The sequence below is a fragment of the Mesoplodon mirus genome, assembly GCF_964341445.2.
Source record: "Mesoplodon mirus genome assembly, chromosome: 4".
NCBI lineage: Eukaryota > Metazoa > Chordata > Mammalia > Artiodactyla > Ziphiidae > Mesoplodon > Mesoplodon mirus.
The window spans coordinates 101339814-101363097 of NC_138979.1; the positions used below are offsets into that span (position 1 = coordinate 101339814).

The 23284-nt window shown below is 36.3% G+C and overlaps 1 protein-coding gene across 2 annotated transcripts in view; it reads right to left on the reverse strand.

The window, feature by feature from the left end:
- The window catches only part of GOLM2 (golgi membrane protein 2), a 112646-nt gene that overhangs the window by 6392 nt on the left and 82970 nt on the right, over positions 1-23284 (reverse strand). Inside the window, exon 9 of one of the 2 annotated variants that reach the window (XM_082619396.1) lies at positions 2190-2357. The exons of the other annotated variant lie outside the window; for it this stretch is intronic. Coding sequence (XP_082475522.1) covers positions 2190-2357 — 168 coding nt within the window. The remainder of the gene's footprint in view (positions 1-2189; positions 2358-23284) is intronic. 2 annotated transcript variants of the gene reach the window in all.

The following is a 23284-nucleotide window of genomic DNA, read 5'->3' on the forward strand; positions in this document are numbered from 1 at the left end:
ATACCTAAAGAATATCTGAAAACATGTTTAAAATTATTTGGTATTAAATATCCAAGTCTCCAGTATTCCTTTTTAGTCAGTTCACCCAAACTTCTCTCTCTGTATTTGCTGGAGCAGATGTTCTTACATCTTTCTGTTCCCTATGATAAAGGAGTCCCTTGGTAGCTGCACTATCCTTCTGCTGCTATCATCTAGTGAACCTCAAAATGGGATAAAAGAATGTTAAATGGCAACCTCCAGCTCAAGTAAGATTCACTTGCAAATGAGGAAACACCCAAATTTAACCATCCCCTCCCTACTTCATTGAGAATATCATCTTAGGTCATTTCCTTATATTCCTTAGAATCAATGGATTTATTCTCTTGTGAAAGGAAAAGGAGGGGTTGCATGAGGGTACTGGGGACCTAAAGTAGAAAGTGGCAATGAGAACTAGGGGTGGGAGAGGGAGAAGAGCATAGGAAAGAGAGAGAGAAGGCACTGAAGATAAATGTATCTATTATGGATAAAAATCATAAAAACATCAAACGAGAATTTTGTGATAAAAGTCATCAACATTAAGATAGTCAAAATATAAGAAATAATTTTCAATATCACTGACATTAATTGTTCTAATAAAAACCTCAAAATTATACAATGAGATGATAGAAGCTTCTATGAAAGAAAAACAGAGAATGTTTAAAGTGTAAACCAAGCAAGATTATAAGACCAGAAGTTAATGGGTTATTAACCTAGTCACAGTTGTAAGAATAAAAACTCAATGAGAAAGGCATAAAATGATCAGTTAACAGTATTTATCGAGGGTCCTAGGTACGCTAAGGACTACTGCGGGGGTGGGGGATGAATATGAAGGCAGAAAAGGATACAAACAAAATAGAAGGCAAAGTAAATGAAAATTCCTGCCCTCCAAGAGCTTACAATCTAATTGGTGATACGATATGCATGCATGAAAAAGCCTTAAAACTAAGTTATAAATAATTGCAAATAAATATAATCCAAACAAATTACAAAAGCAATGAGAAAGAAATGGTAAGATTTATGAAAAATGGATGAGATTGTAGAAAAATGGATGAGCACAATATTTTCATTGATACCAAAAAGTGTTTGAAATTTCTCATTAACATCCATATATAACTCCTAGCATTTATTAATCTCTTTCTAATCCAATAACCATTCTTCCCAAACTAGAATGTACTAACAAAATAATGCCTGGGTGGAAGTCAGAGTCTCTAGTTTTCCTTTTCCTATTAACTATGTAGTATTCTAGGAGAACTATATTTTCTTCTGAGTTTTACAGAAACAATTCTTGTCAGGAACCTAAATAAAATTTAATTACTTTAAAAAGAGTTAAGGAAGAAATCAAGACAGGTTACATTGGAAAATATTTCATGCAACATATTATAAAATTGAATACTTCACACATTAAGTTCATAATCAATTTTTATAGAAAAGAGAAAAAGCTCCATAAATGCTACTAAGTGATATAAGCAGGCAGAAAACAGGCCTAAGAACTTGCAATAAAGTAACATACTCTGATATGCATGCGTGGGTAGGGGTGCATGCAAACAAGGAGATTCTGAACTTTCACTAAGTTAAAAGTTCAGAAGGAACACAGTTAACAAGGAAAATATGTTGAATCTGTGTATTAAACACAAAACAGACAAATCTTCACAAACTGATTGTTTAGTATAAATTTTAAGCCTCTCAGAACAAATTTCAAAAACAGCCTTCCTATGCTGAATCATTAGTGAAATAATCTTGTTTTCAGTGTGGACGAGACCATTCCCTTTGTGGCTGTCTGGTTAATATCTGTACTTAGAATGATGAAATGCTTTCAGATGAGAAATTGGAAAATATTTTTTTCTGGGAGTATTTGCCTTAGGTAAAGTCTAGAGCCATTTTAAACAATTTAATTCTAAAATTTCTGAACAGTCTGAGTTTCAGATTGTAACTATAAACACTAATACATATCACGTAATAACTAAAAATGAAAAAAATTAAAATGATTTATTTAAAGGTCTACAAATACCACTATCATAAAATTGTTTTCAAAATAAAATTGAAAAACTGCACAGAACCTCTCTGTATTAAGACTGTACTGCTATTAAGTGGGGAAAATTCTACACAAATTCAACCAAAAAACTTAGAGGTGGGTTTCACGGTCACAGCATGGAGGCCAGGCCCACGCTCACCTTGGACGTCTTCCTCTCCACCATCACCATCTTCTTCCTCATTGTAAGCCAGCTCAGCCTGCTTGTCTGCCTCATACTCACCTACGTTACCATCATCCCCATTATAATCCGCCAGTTTAGAGCCATGCTGCGGATCAACAGGGGATTCATTCTCATCAAAGAATCGGCCTGTGAAGTAGGTAGAGGATTAATTCAAGAGTGAAGAGAGAAGAAAAGAAGGGACCTATACTGGAGGTAGACCAGAAAGCAGACAAGTGAAACCTGGCAATTTTCAGGATACTGGTTATAAAAAAAAGATACACTTTCTGAAGGTTATCCAAGATAAAAGGAAATAAGAATGAAGATTGAAAATAATTTTATTTAAGAATTTCTCTTTTGTGTTAATTCCAGTACTTGCTGCTTAAGGTTTGAATGTTTTCTTAAAGAAAAGGGCACGGGCTTCCCTGGTGGCGCAGTGGTTGAGAGTCCGCCTGCCGATGCAGAGGACACGGGTTCGTGCCCCGGTCCGGGAAGATCCCACATGCCGCGGAGCGGCGAGGCCCGTGAGCCATGGCCGCTGAGCCTGCGCGTCCGGAGCCTGTGCTCCACAACGGGAGAGGCCACAACAGTGAGAGGCCCGCGTACCGCAAAAAAGAAAGAAAGAAAAGGGCACAATTTTCAGAATTGTTTTCCTAATAACCAACTTCTCTGATAGAAGTATACAAATACTTCTGATAGAAGTATTTGTCTAATTTAACACTTTAGGAGAAGAATAAATAATTTTATTACTAGATACTTGAAATCTGTAGTTGTTTACTGCTTTGTGAAATATAACTTTCCACGAATAATTCTGATAACTTTTCTTATCAGAATAAATGAGTGCCGTGTAAGCTAGTTTCTTCTTGGAAAATAAGACAAACTAACACACTGGAGGGCTATTTTAAGTTTCTTCACTAACAGTGATTCACTATAGTCATGGATTTCCAAGGAGGGATAGCAAAGAGAGTAAACTATCAGAATCCCTAGTGGTATGTGTTTTGAAAAACATCCCGAAGTAATTCTGATTTATTCTTTCTCATTTCCTGAACCATATTTCTAAAAGTCAATGACAGAGGAAGCTTAAGAAAGTTGACCGACATGAGGCTGTTATATTATACACATTCATAGCAATTAGAAATCAAGAAGAGCAACAGACATAATACCTACTGTAGAAAGCTATTCAACAGTATTCAACAAATGGACATTGAAAATAAAAATGCTAGGCAAACTAAGGTGTGACTCACAGCACAAGTTAAACTCTACTTTGACACTGAAGTGGCAAAAAAGTAAATTTTAGTAAATCCCTAAAATATGAATAACATTAACTTACTGATGATGTAAGAATTTAAGACTTTTTTAGAAATTATAAACACTTTCTATGATAGGTTTAAAAAATTTCAAATTATATTTTTAAAATTCACATTGCAATGAGACAAACTTCCTCTGCTTCAAAAGAAAAGTTAAGTACAAAGAGAAAGAATTATGGAGGTATTGGTCAATTCTACAGATGGCTTACCACATCATCAGGCCAATATATTTCTAACTGCTGTGTAAAGAGTCATTCAGGAAATATCAAAATACATAAACAGCTTATACAACTCAATATCAAAAACACAAACAACCTGATTAAAAAATGGGCTGAATAAACATTTTTCCAAAGAAGACATACAGATGGCCAACAGGCACATGAAAAGATGCTCAACAACGCTAATTATTAGAGAAATGCAAATCAAAACCACAATGAGGTATTACCTCACACTGATCAGAATGTCTATCATCAAAAAGTCTATAAATAATAAATGCTGGAAAGGATGTGGAGAAAAGGGAATTGTTGTGCACTGTTGGTGGGAAAGTAAATTGGTGCAGCCACTGTGGAAAACAGCATGGAAGTTCCTTAAAAAACTAAAAATAGGGCTTCCCTGGTGGCTCAGTGGTTAAGAATCCACGTGCCAATGCAGGGGACACGGGTTCGAGCCCTGGTCTGGGAAGATCCCACATGCCACGGAGCAACTAAGCCCATGCGCCACAACTACTGAGCCTGCACTCTAGAGCCCATGAGCCACAACTACTGAGCCAGCATGCTGCAACTACTGAAGCCCACACGCCTAGAGCCCACGCTCCGCAACAAGAGAAGCCACAATAAGAAGCCTGTGCACCACAATGAAGAGTAGCCCCCACTCACCACAACTGGAGAAAGCCTGTGCACAGCCAATGAAGACCCAACACAGCCAAAAATAAATAAAATTAATTAATTAATTTAAAAACCTAAAAACTAAAAATGGGGCTTCCCTGGTGGCACAGTGGTTAAGAATCTGCCTGCCAATGCAGGGGACACAGTTCAAGCCCTGGTCCTGGAAGATCCCACATGCTGTGGAGCAACTAAGCCTGTGCGCCACAACTACTGAGCCTGCTATCTAGATCCCACAAGCCACAACTACTGAGCCCGCATGCCACAACTACTGAAGCCTGTGCACCTAGAGCCCATGCTCTGCAACAAGAGAAGCCACCGCAATGAGAAGCCTGCTCACTGCAACAAAGAGTAGCCCCCACTCACCGCAACTAGAGAGAGCCCGCGCACAGCAACGAAGACCCAAGGCAGCCTAAAATAAATTTAAAAAATAAAACAAAACAAAAAACCCCCTAAAAATAGGGACTTCCCTGGCAGTCCAGTGGTTAAGATTCTGCACTCCCAATGCAGGGGGCACAGGTTTGATCCCTGGTCGGGGAACTAAGATCCCACATTTGGCACCGTGTGGCCTAAAAAAAACAAACTACTATATAATCCAGCAATTTCAGTCTTGGGTATATATCTGAAGAAAATGCAAACACTAATTCAAAAAGATACATGTACCCCACAATGTTCATAGCAGTATTATTTACAATAGCCAAGATACAGAAGCAATCTAAGTGTCCATCAATAGATGAATGGATAAAGAAGATGTGGTATATATATACAATGGAATACTACTTAACCATAAAAAAGAATGAAAATTTTGCCATTTGCAACAACATGGATGGACAGGGAGGGTATTATACTTAGTGAAATAAGTCAGACAGAGAAAGATACATACTGTATGTTATCACTTATACGTGGAATCTAAAAAATAAAACAAACTAATGAATATAACAGAAACAGACTTGCAGATACAAAGAACAAACTAGCAACAACGAAGACCCAACACAGCCAAAAAAAACAAACTAGTGGTTACCAGTGGGGAGAGAAAAGCGGGGAGGTGCAAGATAGGGGTAGGGGATTAAGAAGTACAAAGTACTATATATAGAATAAATAAGCTATAAGGATATATTGTCCAACACCGGGAATAGAGCCAACATTTTATAATAACGTTAAATGGAGCATAATCTATAAAAATTTTGAATCACCATGTTGTACACCTGAATATAATGTAATATTGTAAATCAGCTATACCACAATAAAAAAATTAGTCAAGCAGGAAAATAGTTAAAGAACAAATCATACTCACATAGGCTTTTTTTTTGGTGGGGGGGCAATTTACAACAGGAGACTGAAGTAAATGGGGATAATAAAAAAGAGCATAAAGTCATCTTAAATCTATTCTAGAATAGAGTTGGGTATGTACAATAAATAAATGGAAAAGTTGATAAAACAGAGTAAGAGAAAAGAAATGGATATACAAGAGTTAAGAAGGAATAAGAGTAAGAATAGAAGAATGGGTAAGCTATTTGTGAGAAAGACTCTGTCTTATAATGATAGTAATACAAAACAAAACATTTTGGTGTCTTTTATTATTATGTTTCTCTAATGATAAAATAAATGATGCCAAGGTAAGAGAGAAAAAAGGGAGATTTATAGAAATCTATATTTTCTTTTTTTAATATGCAATATTATGGACAAAATACCTGGAGCAGTTAAATCATCTTTATGCAATGTGAAATTGCTGTTTTAAATATATAAACATTTTGATACGGTAGTTATTAGTGAGTTTCTCAAGGTACAGTATTTCCTCCAAGAAAATATTTTCATTTTTATGAGAATTATGAAATATAGAAGACCAAAAAACTAGTCTAAAAAGTTATTGCAAAATATAGTTAATATAACTAATATTATAAGACATAGTATATTAATCAAAGAAATGGTCGACTTGTACCTATTATAATATTCCAACAGAACAATTTACAAAGTTTCTTCTCTTTTTTTTAAAAGGTGTTTGGTGTTCTGACTAGCCTGAATTCAGTCATAAAATTTCCATACTACAATTACAGTGACCTACAGAGATAATAAGAAAATCACTAACAAGAATGGATGACCACAATAATAATTCATACAGTACAATAGATAACAAGAGACAATAAAACAGAGCCAACTACATAAAACTGCCAGTCAAGTTAGGGATATCAAACTTCATAGTAGACAGTGAATGAATATGACTATATAAATAAAATGCATGATGCCGATCAATATAACAGACTGCTAAATTATATAATTATTAGGCATCATATTTGCAAAAAATTATACAAGGGAGAAATCAGTGTGGGTTAGAGCTAGAAAGGAAGGTTTCAAAAAAGAGGCAATCAGATTTCTATAGTGTAGTGGTTATCATGTTTGCCTCACAAAAGAGAGGCAAATATATTGGACCATGACAGAGAGAAGGAAAGGAGCATTCAAATAAGAATGAAGATGGAGTATTCAGGAGACAGTAAAGAGATTAATTTGACTGGATTTATATTAGAAAGCAGAAAGATGAAGTTTGAAAGATGAAGTTTGAATTGGGAATAATTATGGAAGACCTTTAAAGTCAGAGATTTTAAAAGGCTTCCTATATCTACTTCACAAGGTCATTGCAAAGAAAGGCTTGTCTTCAGGACTGGTCCTTGGCTTGATTGTGGGATATAACTTCTGAGCCCTTGAGCCATGCTTACCAGTTTGACTGGACAAAATTTATCCTAATGAAGTGATTCATGGTGAATATTTGTTTTTGCTAGGTTGAGGCAGGCAGGTCTAGAGTCTGAATAGCTGACCTCACGTGGGCACTACATGACTACATGAGGATACTACATGAATGACCCCCAGTAAAAACCCTGGACACCAAGGATCACATGAGCTTCCCTGGTTGGCAACACTTCACATGTGTTTTGTCACACTTCTTTGCTGGAGACTGGAAGGAGACACCTGGAAGCTTACATCTGCTTTTTCCTGGACCTTGCTCCATGAGCCTTTCCATTTACCAAGTTTAATCTCTGTCCTTCTGCTGTACTAAACTATAACTGTGAGTATTATAACTCCTCTGGGTCCTGTGAACTCTTCTATTGAATCATCAAGCCTCAGGGTGGTCTTGGGGGACTCCGAACACAGCATCTTAATATATCTGTTCTGCAACTTGCTTTATTCCCTCCACATTATGCTTTTGAGATTTATCCACGTTGATGAATGTAGCTTTATTCATTTATTTTAACTCCAATGTGATCCCACTGTATGTCTGGTACATACACCTTGATATTATCATACTGATGATTATTTGTTTTCAATTTTCAATGTAATAAACAATAAATATTCTTGTACATGCCTCCTTATATATAAGAACGCTTGTAGGTAACATTAGGTGCTAAATTGCATGGTATGTACATCTTCTCACTCTTATGATCGATCTTTTGATTAACAAAAGTTCTTAATTTTAATAAAGCCCAATTTATCATCTTTTTCATTTATGGTTAGTTTTTTGGGGGGCTTATCTGGTTTTAGAAATCTTTGCCTACTCCACATCATGAATATATTCTCCTGTTTTCCTCCAGAAGTTTCATTAGCTTAAAATTTTAAATCTGCAATCTATCTTGAATTTAATTCTGTGTATTGTGTGAGATAGGGGAGCCAAGGTTATTATTTTTCCATTTGGCTATCCAACTGACCCAGTACTATTTATTGAAAAGACTATCCTTCCCCCCATTGCATTGCAGTATCAACTCTGTCATAAATCAAGTGACCATATATATGTAGTCAGTTCCCGTATTCTCTGTTCTGTTCCATTGGTCCATTTGTCCGTTCCTGTGCAAATACCACACTGTCTGAATTACTTTATCAATAACAGTTTTTATAGTAAGTCTTGATATCTGGTAGTGGACATCAATAAGTTTTTTTCTCCTTATAGATTGTCTTGGCTATTCTTAGCAAGACATATATAAGTATAGCTGAATCACTTTGCTGTATACCTGAAAGTAACACAACATTGTAAATCAACTATACGTCAAGTAAAAAAAGTTACCTGCAAAAAGCTAAAAAAAAGTTTCTTTTTAAAAATTTCATTTTATATGTTTACTGCTGACATATAGAAATGCAATTTTTATATTAATCCTATATCTAATACCTTTGCTAAATATATTTAATAGTTTGTATATTGGTTTTGAATTTTCTACATAAAAATCATCTTAATATCAGTTTTGTCAGTTTTATTTATTCCTTTCTAATCTCTACACTGTTTATTTTCTTTTCTTATACTTTATGTCATTGACTAGGACCTACAGTGAAAAGCTGAATGAAAGTGATGATAATGGTTATCCTAGTCGTCTTCTGGATTTCAGGGGAAAGTTTTTTCTTTTTTTTAAAGTATCAGTTGTCTTCCAGTGATCTGACTCTTACTTACTTTATTTATTTATTTATTTATTTATGGCTGTGTTGGGTCTTCGTTTCTGTGTGAGGGCTTTCTCTAGTTGCAGCAAGCGGGGGCCACTCTTCATCGCGGTGCGCGGGCCTCTCACTATCGCGGCCTCTCTTGTTGCGGAGCACAGGTTCCAGACACGCAGGCTCAGTAGTTGTGGCTCATGGGCCTAGTTGCTCCGTGGCAGGTGGGATCTTCCCAGACCAAGGCTTGAACCCGTGTCGCCTGCATTGGCAGGCAGATTCTCAACCACTGCGCCACCAGGGAAGCCCCTTAGGGGAAAGTTTTTGATAGTTCACCATTAAGTATGATGCTTGTGATAGGATCTTGGCAGATACTCTTTATCAGATTAAGAAAATTACCTTCTAATCCTAGTTTGCTTAGAGTTTGTTGTTTTTAAGGAATATATGTTGAATTTCCTCAAATGCTTTCTTTGCACGTATTGAGATGATTATTTGATTTTTCTCATATTTGGTGAATGTGGTAAATTACATAGACTGCTTTTCAAATATTAAATAACCTTGCATTTTGAGAATAAATCCAACATGGGCATTATGTATATAATTTTTATCTACCTTTGGACTTGATTTACTAACACTTTTAAAAGATTCTTTATATCTATGTCAATAAGAGGGACTGTCGTATAATTTTCTTTTTTCATAGCATCCTTAGTTTTGCTATCCAACTTATGGCTAGCTTCATAAAATAAGTTGGGAAGTGTGTCCACCTTTTCAGTTCTCTGAAAGAGTTCTTGCTAGATTGGCTGCATTTCTTCCTTAAATGTTTGGAAGAATTCACCAGTGAAACCATATGGGCATGAAAATTTCATTAAGGGAAAGTTTTAAATTACAGATTCTATATATATATATATTTTTTGCGGTATGTGGGCCTCTCACTGTTGTGGCCTCTCCCATTGCGGAGCACAGGCTCTGGACGCACAGGCTCAGCGGCCATGGCTCACGGGCCTAGCCACTCCGCAGCATGTGGGATCTTCCTTGACCGGGGCACGAACCCGTGTCCCCTGCATTGGCAGGCAGACTCTCAACCACTGTGCCACTAGGGAAGCCCATCAATATTTTAAATAGACATGGGGCTATTCAGATTTTCCTTACCTTCTTGAGCTAGTTTTGTATACAGGTGTTCTTCTAGGATATTGTCCATTTCTTCTAAATTTTCAAATGTTTCATTTTCAATTAGTGTTTCAAACACTAATTCATAATACCTCACTAAATATCTTCTAATATTGTTATTTGTAGGCTCTATATTGATGCTCTCTTTTTCATTCCTGGTATTGTTAATTTGTGCTGTCTCTTTCGTCTTGATCTGTGCTAGGGGTCTTATTTTCACTAGTCTTTTCAAAGAACCAGTTTTTGGTTTTGTTGATTTAATTATCAATTTTATACAGTGATCCTGAGTTTAGTAATCTAGCTAAACTTTCTTATTATTTAAAGCAGCATCTCTTTTGGGATGTGGTGAGACTTTTGATTACCTATTCAACTTATTTAATAGTTATTGGTTTACTAAAATTTTCAAACCTTCTTGAGCTAATTTTTGTAATTAATTTTCCAGAAAACTATTCATTTGATCTAAGTTTTCAAATTTATTGTCCAAGTTTTTAGAATATTATTTATTTTATCTCTTTTATTTTTTTTTCATTAATATTACTAGGGGTATGTTTATCTTAAGTTTTTTGTAGTTTTCTTTTTTGCTCCTAATTATTTTTCATTTTCCATTTCATTTATAACTGCTCTTGTCTTTTATTTTTTCCTCCCTTCTACATTCTTTAGGTTTCCTTTGTGATTTTTTTGCTCCCTCTTTCTCTGAGCTAGATTTGCTTAGTTTCTAACCCCAATTTAGCTACTTACTAGCTAAGTAGTCTTGAAAGTGTTCTGAAACTTCTTTGTGGGACTTCCTTGGTGGTCCAGTGGTTAGGACTCTGCACTTCCACTGCAGAGGGCACGGGTTCGATCCTTGGTCAGGGAACTTAGTACCACCATCATTATAACAGTAGAAGTACACTTACTACCACCACTACTACTATTCCTACTACTGTTTTGGGGTTGAATTCAACTCATTTAATTTTTAGTTTTTTTTCCTTAATGCTTTTGAGGCCATAAATTTAGCTGTAAATACTATTTCAGATGTATCCCTCACATTTTGATATGGGTGGTACTTATATTATTGTATCATTCAGTTCTGTAAAATTTGAAATGCCCACTACAAATCCCCCCAAAATAGAGTTGAGGATTGACTCTTTATAGTTTATAATACATGAGTTTTAAAATAATATTCATGATATAAATTGTGTGACATTTACTAAGACTCCCTATGACCTAGTATCTAGGCAACTCTGTAATTATTCCATGAGTACTTGAAAAATGTTTTTCTCTTCATTAAGCAATGGGATCTGTATACATTTATATATATTTGAATAAACGATAGTTTTTCCTTCAAAATTTCTATAGTCTTGGTGATCTATAAGTTTTGAAAGAAGTATATTAAAACATTTCCCATTAATTATGTAGTCATCAATTACTCCTTGAAATTGCATCAGCTTTTTGTCTTCCTATTTCTCAGCTATGTATTTAGATGAGGATTCCCTCTTTTTAGGAGATTGTTCCTCTTGTTACTATGGAGTATCCTTTAATTTTTCTTTTTTCCTTAAAATCTATTATGTTATTTGCTAATACTTTACATCAGCTTTCTTTTGATTATTATTTCTCCAAGGAATATCTTTTTTCTTACATTATAGTAAAATACACATTACATAAAATTTACCATCTTAACCATTTTTTAAAAAAATTAATTTATTTTATTTATATTTGGCTGCATTGGGTCTTTGTTGCTGCACGCAAGCTTTCTCTAGTTGCAGTGAGCGGGGGCTACTCTTCGCTGCAGTTATGCGGGCTTCTCATTGTGGTGGCTTGCTGCAGAGCACGGGCTCTAGGCGCGCGGGCTTCAGTAGTTGTGGTGTGCAGGCTCAGTAGTTGTGGCTCATGGGCTCTAGAGCGCAGGCTCAGTAGTTGTGGTGCACAGGCTTAGTTGCTCTGCAGCATGTGGGATCTTCCTGGACCAGGGATTGAACCCATGTCCCCTGCATTGACAGGCGGATTCTCAACCACTGCACCACCAGGGAAGCCCCCTTAACCATTTTTAAGTGTATAGTTCAGTGGCATTAAATACATTGACAGTGTTGTGCAACCATCACCACCATCTATGTTCAGAACTTTTTTCATCTTCCCAAACTGAAACTCTGTATGCATTAAACAATACTCCCTTCCCCACCTAGCCCCTGGCAACCACAATTCTGTTTCTATGAAATTTTACTACTCTAGGTACCTCATATAAGCGGAATCACAACAGTATTTGCCTTTTGTGACTGGCTTATTTCACTTATCATAACATTTTGAAGGTTCATCTATGTTGTAGCATGTGTCAGAATTTCATTCCTTTTTAAAGCTGAGTAATATTCCATTGTACATATATGTCATATTTTGTTTATCCATTCATTTGTTGAATACTTGGGTTGCTTCCACCTTTTGGCTATTGTGAATAATGATGTTATGAATATGAATGTACAAATACCTGTTCAAGTCCCTATTTTCAATTCTTTTGGGTATATACCCAGAAGTGAGAAGCCTCTTTTATAGTCCTTTTATTTTCATGTTTTCTACGTGTTTGTGTTTAAGATTTAGTTGTAAACACTATATATAGCTGGATTTGATTTGCATATCCTTTTATCATCTCTTATAACAGGTAACTTTAATCTGTTTATATTTATCGTGGTTTTTGTAGTATTTGATCTTATTTCTTTGATTTTACTGTTTAGACGACTTTCTTTGAATTTTCTTCTTCCTTTATTTCAATATTATCTCCTATTCCTCCTCTACCCACTGAGTACATCTTCATTTTGTCCTTGCTGTCCTCATTAGCTGGTATAATATTCTATGTTGGTAGTTATTTTCTACTCATCACGATGAAGATATTCTTCTATTATTGTCTGGCATTTAATTTGCTGATGAAAAATCTGCTGTCAATATAATTGTCATTCACTGGAAATAATCTATATTTTTTGGTATCATTTAAGATTTTTCCCTTTATTTTTGGATACTCTGAGGTTTTCCTACAATGCCTAAAAGCAAAGACTTTCTTCATTTATCCCAGGCATATCTGATCTAACAATTCATGTCTTTCTTCAACCTCAGAAAATTCTGAGCACTTTAAAGTTTTCAAATTTCTTTTCAAGTATTGATTATCTACCATTTACTCTATTCTCTACCCAAAACTCCTATTAGACACACATATATCTTCTGTCTCTCTTAACATCTCTGTCACATATACATATGATATATACTTATCTCTATATCTATCTATGTCTTTGCTACTCTGTGCTACGTTCTTTTTTTTTTTTTTTTTTTTTTGCAGTACGCGGGCCTCTCACTGTTGTGGCCTCTCCCATTGCGGAGCACAGGCTCCAGACGCGCAGGCTCAGCGGCCATGGCTCACGGGCCCAGCTGCTCCGCAGCATGTGGCATCTTCCGGGACCGGGGCACGAACCCGTGTCCCCTGCATCAGCAGGCGGACTCTCAACCACTGCGCCACCAGGGAAGCCCTGTGCTACGTTCTTGTTGAATATCTCAGTACAAAATGCCTAATAAGTCAGTCAACTATGTTCATGGTCTATCTCATAAGCTGATTTTTTATTTCAATGATTATATTTTTCATTTCTAAAATGTATAACTGGTTTTTATAGTTAGCTGTTTTTGTTTTATTTCTGCCTGTTTCTTAATCTCTTCTTTTTATGAATAAGTTATTTCTTCATCTCTCTTTGAGGACCCTTAAACACAAAAATAATTTTCATGTTTCTATTGTTGATATGTTGGCTCTCTTAGCATTAACATTTTTCGTATATTTGGGGGTTTTGGTTTGCTGATTAATTTTCAGTGTGTATTGTGTGTATGGGGGGCAGGGTATTTGTGTTTTTTCTCTTCTACCCTCTCTGTGTTCACCTATATTATCTATTCATTTTATTTTATTTTATTTAAAGTAAAATTATTTTATTTTATTATGTATTCATTTTAGAGATGTCCCAGTTCCCCAGTCTAGGATAAGATTTTTAAATCACATTTCAGAATTTCTATACCATGATGCTATTTGGGATAGCACAGATTCATTACAGAACTAATAGTGATGTGGTATGACCATGCAGCATGGTCATAAGGCTGCATCTGCAGGTTTCTGGCTCCATAAGCCTTCACGTTGCTAAACACTGTAGTTCTTGATGGCAGTCAGCAACATTTATTTTCTGCTTCCTCTGCCAAGGAAGATGGGGCCTTATTTAGATCCTAGCATTAAGCAATAAGCCTGGCTCCCATTATATTCTTTTGCTCGTAAGAGTCAAATTCCTTGAAGCCTCATTTCCAGACCTGGAACCTAATAGGTCTAATCATTCATTTCCTTTCATCATCATGTATTTTTGTTTCATTTCTTGACCACAGTAATTTTTAACATGTTTTTGAGATTATCAATATCCTTTTAGTTCTCTCTTTTTACATTTTATCTATTGTTATCTGTGTGGGCAGAGTGTATATCTCAAAGGTGATAAACCTACTAAGCCATCTAGATCAGAGGTTGAAAAATACTTTAAAAAATCCATACATAAAATCATGTACTCTCTGATACACTAGCTTGTCTCACCAAGTTGTTCAGGGGAATCATTAACCACAGTTAAATAAATGAATTTCTGCTGCTACTCACCCTGGAGCAGGCATACAGAAAAGCACACATTGATCAACAATCACCACCTACTGTTTTGAAAGTCCTTGTGACTTTCAGTACAGGGCTGACATTTAAAATGAACTGTTTTCTCAATTCAAGGCATCTAAATATATAGAGTACAGCCCTCCTAATTGGCAAACAGGTGGGTCTTCCATGAATTCTCCATTTCAACTACTTTGGAGGATGTCTGACTATTTCTTTGAAGTGTGCCTCCAGGATACTCTGAAGTATCCCCTAAACTATATTTTGTGTCACCATATAGACTACATTCTACATTTTAAATTAAACCAACACAAATATATTTTCTAAATAATGGCAAAACGTGCCAACAAATTACCTAGCTATTTTTGCATGATGTGGCAAGACAAAATTAAATTTATAAAAAATGTATCAGGGCTTCCCTGGTGGCGCAGTGGTTGAGAGTCCGCCTGCCAATGCAGGGGACATGGGTTCGTGCCCCGGTCTGGGAAGATCCCACATGCCGCGGAGCGGCTTGGCCCGTGAGCCATGGCCGCTGAGCCCGCGCGTCCGGAGCCTGTGCTCCGCAACGGGAGAGGCCACGGCAGTGAGAGGCCCGCATACCGCAAAAAAAAAAAAAAAATGTATCAATGTAAGTATGATATAATAAGTTATAAAATATACTAAATTTAAAACTGTCAAAAAAATTGTTATGGTCATTGTATAAAATCTAAGATTCCCCCCCATGTCCAGTAGTCAGTTTCAACAAAATTTTCAACTTGTTCTAACAGCATATCATTTAGTATCTACAGAAACAAATACTTTTACATTCATTACCTATTTACACTTCTATCATTTGTACTTATTGGTCTCTCTATATACCTTTGGTCTCTAGATGAAGTAAAATTAGATGACGATACGGACTGAGATTGTAACTGTCTCCGTGATGTAAAAGGAGTCAGGACAGAAAAAGAGATTTCTTCACATACTCAGACACTTTCTTCCAACTCCTACTTCGTACTTTCCATTTATCAATAAGGCCTCATTATGATAACAGTGTTCTGTCTCTGGCATTTTTTTTTTTTTTTTTTTTTTTTGCGGTATGCGGGCCTCTCACTGTTGTGGCCTCCCCCGTTGCGGAGCACAGGCTCCGGATGCGCAGGCCCAGCGGCCATGGCTCACGGGCCCAGCCGCTCCGCGGCATATGGGATCCTCCCAGACCGGGGCACGAACCCGTATCCCCTGCATCGGCAGGCGGACTCTCAACCACTGCGCCACCAGGGAGGCCCTGTCTCTGGCATTTTTAACGCAGTACCTTTTTTCTCGAGACTACCATCTCCTCGTTTACCATTTTTCAATATTACTTCTCAGTCTAATGCCCCTTGCTTGCTAACTTTCAGGTAATACTTCCCTCTCAAGCCCAGTCTAACCTCATGTACCTTTCTATACTGCCATGGATTCCTAATAGCTAAGCCCCTGCCCTGGATCAACTACAAGATTTCTATTCTATATTCTCATGTTATAGAAAGGGGTCACAAACTCAAATGCCTCCAAGTATCAGACAAGCAAGATAATTGGATGTATTATGTCAAAGTGGGATTATGAGAAATGGGACAAGGCAAGTCTCATTCTAAACAGAATAGTCATAATCAGTTCCAGTGATTATGTCAAACAATCTGGTTTAAGAGAATTAGAGACTGGGAATTTTACATGAAATCTCTTGACTTTTAAATACTGGCAACTATTTCAGATTTTTAAAAATCACTGTGTGGACTGAACAAAACTAATATGCTAGCTGGATATGGTGAAGTGTCATCAGTTTTCAATCTCTGCAAAGAATTATTTTTGCTATTTAACAAAGTTTTGGAAACAGAACATATAGATATAGCCTAACACAAGATCACTTTCTTCAAATTCCACTAAAGGCTGGCCATTCCTATAAGGCTTAATCTCCCTAATGAACAGATACACTTATCCCTTATCTGCTATTCTAAAGGTTCTCTTTTACCTATATTAAATACAGATGGAAAAGTGAAGTTAACAATTAAAACTACAGAGGGAATTCCCTGGCAGTCCAGTGGTTAGGACTCCATGCTTTCACTGCTGAGGGCCCAGGTTCAATCCCTGGTCAGGGCACTAAGATTCTGCAAGCCACACAGCATGGCCAAACAAACAAACAAAAACAATTAAAACTATAGAGAAAAAAAATGCCCTTAATGCTTATTCATGAAGAATAAAGTCAGAATAAAATGGAAAATATTTTTAAAAGACAACAGAAATGGAAATTTAGTATATAAAAACTTAATACACACAATGAAACAACAGAGGAAAAATTGTTGTTACAAATGCATAGTGTTTTGCCTAACAGGAGTTTGATAAAAGTTTGTTTATAAGTTAATATATTAGTAAGAAAGAATTAAGTGTGAAGAATTAAGTATCTGTCCAAAAACTTAAAAGGGGAATAAAGTGACAAGTCACAAATAGCAAAGAATAAAATAAAAGGCAGATTGAAAATTAAAAAGTGGCAAAATTAGTAGTTGGGCTTTTGGAAAATTAAAAAAAATTTAAACAATCCATAAACTACAATTTAAAAAAAGAGAGAGACTATAAAAGATTCAGGACTAAGAATTTTAGAATAAAGAAATTAAAAGTAGGGAACTTCTCATGTATTATATAATTTATGACCAAGTAATCATTTTGATTGTGTGACTAACTACAGAAATATAAAATTCCAAAAGTAATGCAGTAAGTTTAACAAATATTTACTATGTATATGCAAGGCTGGGAAAATAAAAAAGAATAAGACACAGTTCCTGCCCTTGTGAGTTACCACTCTAACAGAGACGACATGTATACAAACAGTTATAGGATTCAGGACACACTACCCAACATTGAGGTCCTTTAATCTTTTGCCTTCCAGATTTAAGGAAACCTTTTCCTCTTATCTCTTAAGCTATCTATAACACAGCAATTTGGTGTTATTTATCTTTATTCACAAAAGTGTACTTTTGTGAATAAAGATAAAACAACTACTCTTTCTCCCTACCTAATCCCTCCAGAATTCAGGAACTCTTAGTCAGAAATCTTGTTTTCATGGCCATATAGTTATTTTAAGTTCAGTAAGAATCTGCTCTCCTTGTAATAGAACACAGTTGGAAACTTTGGCTATATTACCAAGGCTCTGACTAGAATGTCATATTTGAGAATGATGCATAAAATCAGATATGACCAGACAGCTTCATGGAACTAGGGCTGGGTTTAAAGTGTCAATACTTATGAAGTGCTCCCATCCCCCCTCGGAAAAACCAGCTTATACCTGGTATACAAAGTTCCCAGTCTTACAGATGAATAAGGAAGGTCACTTCCTGGCAGGCCCAGGAACTTCAGGATATCTGTGAACCTCAAGAAGATACGAATTGTCTCTAGGTACTGCAGGCGAAGTCTGAAGGCGAGTCTCTGGCTTGGCTTCCTCACCTCCGGAGGCTTTTAAAGATCCAATCTGAGAATCCTTATGAAAAGTTCCAGCAAAGAAAACTCAAAAGACCTATGTGGTCAATCACTATTCTTGCACTCACATAAATAATCAGGCCAAGTTTAATGAGACTAGACTTATTTTAAAAAATAGTCTTTGATTATCTTTGATAGAAATGGGGTGACTATAGAGAGAAAAATGATGCTTCAATAGAAAATGACAGTAAACCCTTGTGGCTATTAAATACGAGTCCTATTTATTGTCTTTAAGATCTTGTTACCTACCTGCAAACTAGACTAGATGCAGAATCCTTTTAGTTTCCTTCAATATCTGGCTGCAACTCTCCAAATTAAAGTTTCCAATTTTTCTCACCCCTTCTAACTTTGAATCACTAAAACTTAAAACTGTCCTTTCCCCAAAGCCTTGCAAGCTGAAGATGGACAGTTTGATATAAACTTCAGAGAAATCACCACAACAGTTCATGTATGGACAACCTTTGTGCCTGTTGCCATTTAGGCCACTTAGAAAGTTCAAAAGATCACCTGATGACATTACCAGATATTCAAGGAAAAGCTGTCATATTGCCAATGCAATATGAAGCATCTGAAGATGCTTCAAGTCCAACATCTAGAAAATCTTCTTGATTGACTGTCTTCTGGACTAAAAAACCAAGTTTACAGTTTGTACCAACCATTAACCTTTGTTTTTTTTATGTTTCCCTTGAAATACCCAGGACTGAGACTAGTTCAATGGGTTATGGAGCAAGCTAACAACTCAGTTTCTGGATTGTGAAACTTCATATGGAAGTTTCAGACAGGGGAATGACAGGTTTCAGGACATGCAACCTGAAAATATAGCACCTTGAAATATTAAATATTTCAAGCTGAAGGAATGTGAGAAATGGCATGTGCAGAAAGGACTTTCTGACCTTCCCCTGAAGCAGGTCATAAAACCCTCATGTGAGTGGTACCCTCCCTATACCTGGAGTAAAGGAATATAAGGATATATAAGGATATCCAAGACAGAAGAACATCAAGAAGCATCTGAACAAATGAGTCTTGCTAAATTTCTCCCAGTTTACTACACTTACTTCATATCCTTTGTCCTATCATATCTTTCCACTCTTCATCAAGCTTATTATAAAAACATTCAATGCTAAGTATTTAGCATTGATTGGAAAAGGAATCGTTGGTCCTAAAATCTGTCTGTACCATAGTGAGATACCAGGTTGCACCATTTAATTATGTAACAGCTAATAAAAAAAACAAAGAATTTGGAAGGAATATTCAGCTGTCTAAGACTCCCATTAATTGGGGCAAGATAAATACATTTCTTTTGAAGACTGAATAACAAATTTGTTGAAGCGTTCTCAATTGGAGGGGGAAATGGAATATTACTCAGCCATAAAAAGGAACGAAAATGGGTCATTTATAGAGATGTGGATGGACCTAGAGACTGTCATACAGAGTGAAGTAAGTCAGAAAGAGAAAAAGAAATATCGTATATTAACGCATATATGTGGAATCTAGAAAAATGGTATAGACAACCTTATTTGCAAAGCAGAAATAGACACAGACGTAGAGAACAAATGTATGGATACCAAGGGGGAAGAGAGAGGTAGGAGGAATTGGGAGATTGGGATTGACTTATATACACTATTGATACTATGTATAAAATAGATAACTAATGAGAACCTACGGTATAGCAAAGGGAACTCTACTCAATGCTCTGTGGTGAACTAAACGGTAAGGAAATCCAAAAAAGAGGACATATAGCTGATTCATTTTGCTGTATGGTAGAAACTAACACGACGTTGTAAAGCAACTACACTCCAATAAAAATTAATTTAAAAACTAATAAATTGGAAGGGGAAATTAGCCTAATAATATAGATTTGCACTTCGAACACTTATCTAGAAGAAACAAAAAGTAGGCAAATATGTTCCTAATTCTGCATTAATTATTAACTCGGAGGGCTGAGCCCATGAAGTTCCAGACATGAATAATGATCACTCATTTGTATCAAATCTATAACTTGTTTATTGGCAAAGGAAACCTTTTTTTTATGAACGGGTCACTAAACACGTTTTAGACTTCAGAGATAATTCATGAAAAGAGGAAACTTTTGCAGTATACTGACATTCTCATTTACCATTTCAGTTACTTGGAGGTAAAACTTACCCTAATGTTAACCTAAAATATTAATCTTGAAAATGGATTTTTAAGAAAGAAGATATCACTCAAAATAGAAAAAAGACAAAAAATACTACATATACATTTCATTGATTCTAAGATGGACTTTTTCACATTTAATACTGCTAACATCAGGGTACATCTTCAAATCAGTGATGTGTCATAGTGTAATTGGCAGCAACTTTTTTCCTTTCTTGGTGGTAAAAAAAAAAAAATGTGTTGGGACTTCCCTGGCGGTCCAGTGGTTAAGACTCCACGCTTCCTTTGCAGGGGACACGGGTTTGATCCTGGTTCAGGGAACTAAGATCCTGCAAGCTGTATGGCATGGCCAAAAAAAGAAAAAGTGTTGAACTTAAAATTAATGACTTTCAGATTCAATGAAATATGTGATCTATCTTCTGCCTTTTTCTGTTTAAACTGAATGGATATCTCTCCCTCTGCCTCTTTTTTCCTGCCTTTAAAAATGTATCTTAAAGAATCTCTTACTTTTCTCTAATATTTGCATGAGTATTTAGTGTTGTGTGTATGTATATATATTTTACATATACATATTATGTAAACATATAATTTTATAGTTAGACATATTATGGAATATGTTGAAATTAGGGAATTTGAAGTTATTTCACTAAGGGGAAGAGACAATAGAGAGGAAATTCTCAGTAAAAGGGTGGGTAAACTCATACAGTATTTCCATAATCATGTATAGCTTATTGCACAATGACCTGGAGAGAGCCACCTTGACACTGACTGAAAACAAAACAAAGATTAAAAACTTTCTTGGATATCATGTTCCAAAAACATTTTATTCATCTTATATTTTTTCTCAGTTATATCTAAATGATGTCAGTAATAATAATGCCAATTTCTCTAAACTAAACCACTTCTGCATAAATCATTTTTGTAATGTAAAATGATTAAATTTTCTGTACTACTACAGTAATTATTTCACATATATACGTACTGTTTACATTTTTTTAAAAATAAAAATTCAGGTTTAACCATTTATTTGGGTCTCCTTTTCCTTATGAAGGGCCCTGTGTCACGTTAAATAAATTTGTAGGGTTTTTTTTCCCTGTTAATCTTTCTCAGTTTAATTTTCAGACCCAGCCAGGGATCCTAAAAAGGTCATGGAAAATTTTTCCCTCCCCTTCAACAGTTAATTACAAAATGATGTGGTATATACACTAATGATAATATGTTCAATGGGTTGAAGTACAGTTGACCCTTGAACAACATGGGGGTTAGGGGTACTGACCCTCTGCACAGTCAAAGATCTACATATAATTTAAAGTTGCACCTCCATACATGCAACCACATCCTCAGATTCAATCAACTGCAGACTGCGTAGTACTGTAGTATTTACTAATCAAAATATCCACATATAAGTGGACCCATGCAGTTCAAATCCATGTTGTTCAAGGGTCAACTATACAGTGAGAAGGGAATGATTGATTTGGTCAGGACAGTAGAGATATGAGAAGGGCTTTATCAAATAGATGCCAGCAGAGCACAGCTTTAAAGTACGATTAGGAGTTTGCCAGAAATAGAACAAGAAAAGGAACTATTAAAGAATTTTTCCAAAACTTTAAAAGTATACAGGAGGTAGTGTGATAAGTGAAAAAGCAGTGAACCTGAAGATAAGGGACCTAGATAATAGTCCTGGTTGTTCCAGTATTTGCCTCAAGTAAATTAAACACTCTGGATCTAAATTTTCTTGTCTGTAAAATGAAGAAATCACATAATAGTGGAGTCTCAAACTTTAATGTAAATATAAATAAGGTCTAGGGTAGGGTCTGAAATCTTCTTAACAATCACAGGTGATGTGGATGCTGCTAGTCCAGAGTAGTGAGTAATAGGTCATTAGATTATCTCTAATGGTTCTATTAGGAAACCATTGACCAAAACCACCCACCTTGGCCAGACATGATAATAACCACCTGCATGAGTAGTCTCACAACAGGAGGTTCTGATAATGAACACAGTGCTGCCACCACAAACCAACCAGGAGAATTTGGTTCCCAAAGAAGGGAGGAGACACCAGTCCATAATATGTCCTGCCAACCTCTCAGAAACCCTCCTGCTGGAAACCATCTTGACTGAGAGATGCACACACCATCAGGAAGGGCCTTGAATAGGACCAAATATGGGCATAGGCAAGATGACTGGCCAGAGACAACCCAGAAAGCTAACCCTATTACCATAAAACCTGAGACTGGGGCCTCCCTGGTGGCGCAGTGGTTGAGAGTCCGCCTGCCGATGCGGGGGATACGGGTTCGTGCCCCGGTCTGGGAGGATCCCATATGCCGCGGAGCGGCTGGGCCCGTGAGCCATGGCCGCTGGGCCTGTGCATCCGGAGCCTGTGCTCCGCAACGGGAGAGGCCACAACAGTGAGAGGCCCGCATACCGCAAAAAGAAAAAAAAAAAAAAAAAAAAACCTGAGACTGCAAGCCACGTGGCAGAGCAGTTATCCTGGGTTCCCTTACCTTGCTGCTCTCTGCTCAAGCACTCCTTTCCAATAAAGTCTTTTGCTTTGTCAGTAAATGTGTCTCCATGGACAATTCATTTCCAAGTGTTAGATAAGACCCCACTCTAGGGCCCTGGAAGGGGTCCCCCTTCTGGTAACAGTTCCTTGTATATACCTTAAATATTTGTTTTCTATTCTATTCTATTTTCTTTTTCTTTTTTGGTCACTCTGTGCAGCATGCAGAATCTTAGTTCCCCAACCAGGGATGGAACCCGCACCCCCTGCAGTGGAAGCACGGAGTCTTAACTGCTGGACTGCCAGGAAGTCCCAAATGTTTATTTTAAATAATTCTTCTACTATATAGAAACTTTTAGGCAAATATGATTTTGAGAAGGATAAAACCAAAGAAGAAAACAGTAAGGATTAAAAAAAAGGATAAAATTGTAATTAAAACTACATTTGAGGCTAGTCATAGAACTTGATAAACTGACAGTGAAATTCTTCTGGAAGAACAGAGAAAAATTTAGTTTTTTTAAAATTTTAAGGTAGGTTCAGATTATTATAAAGCAATGTAATGAATGTGT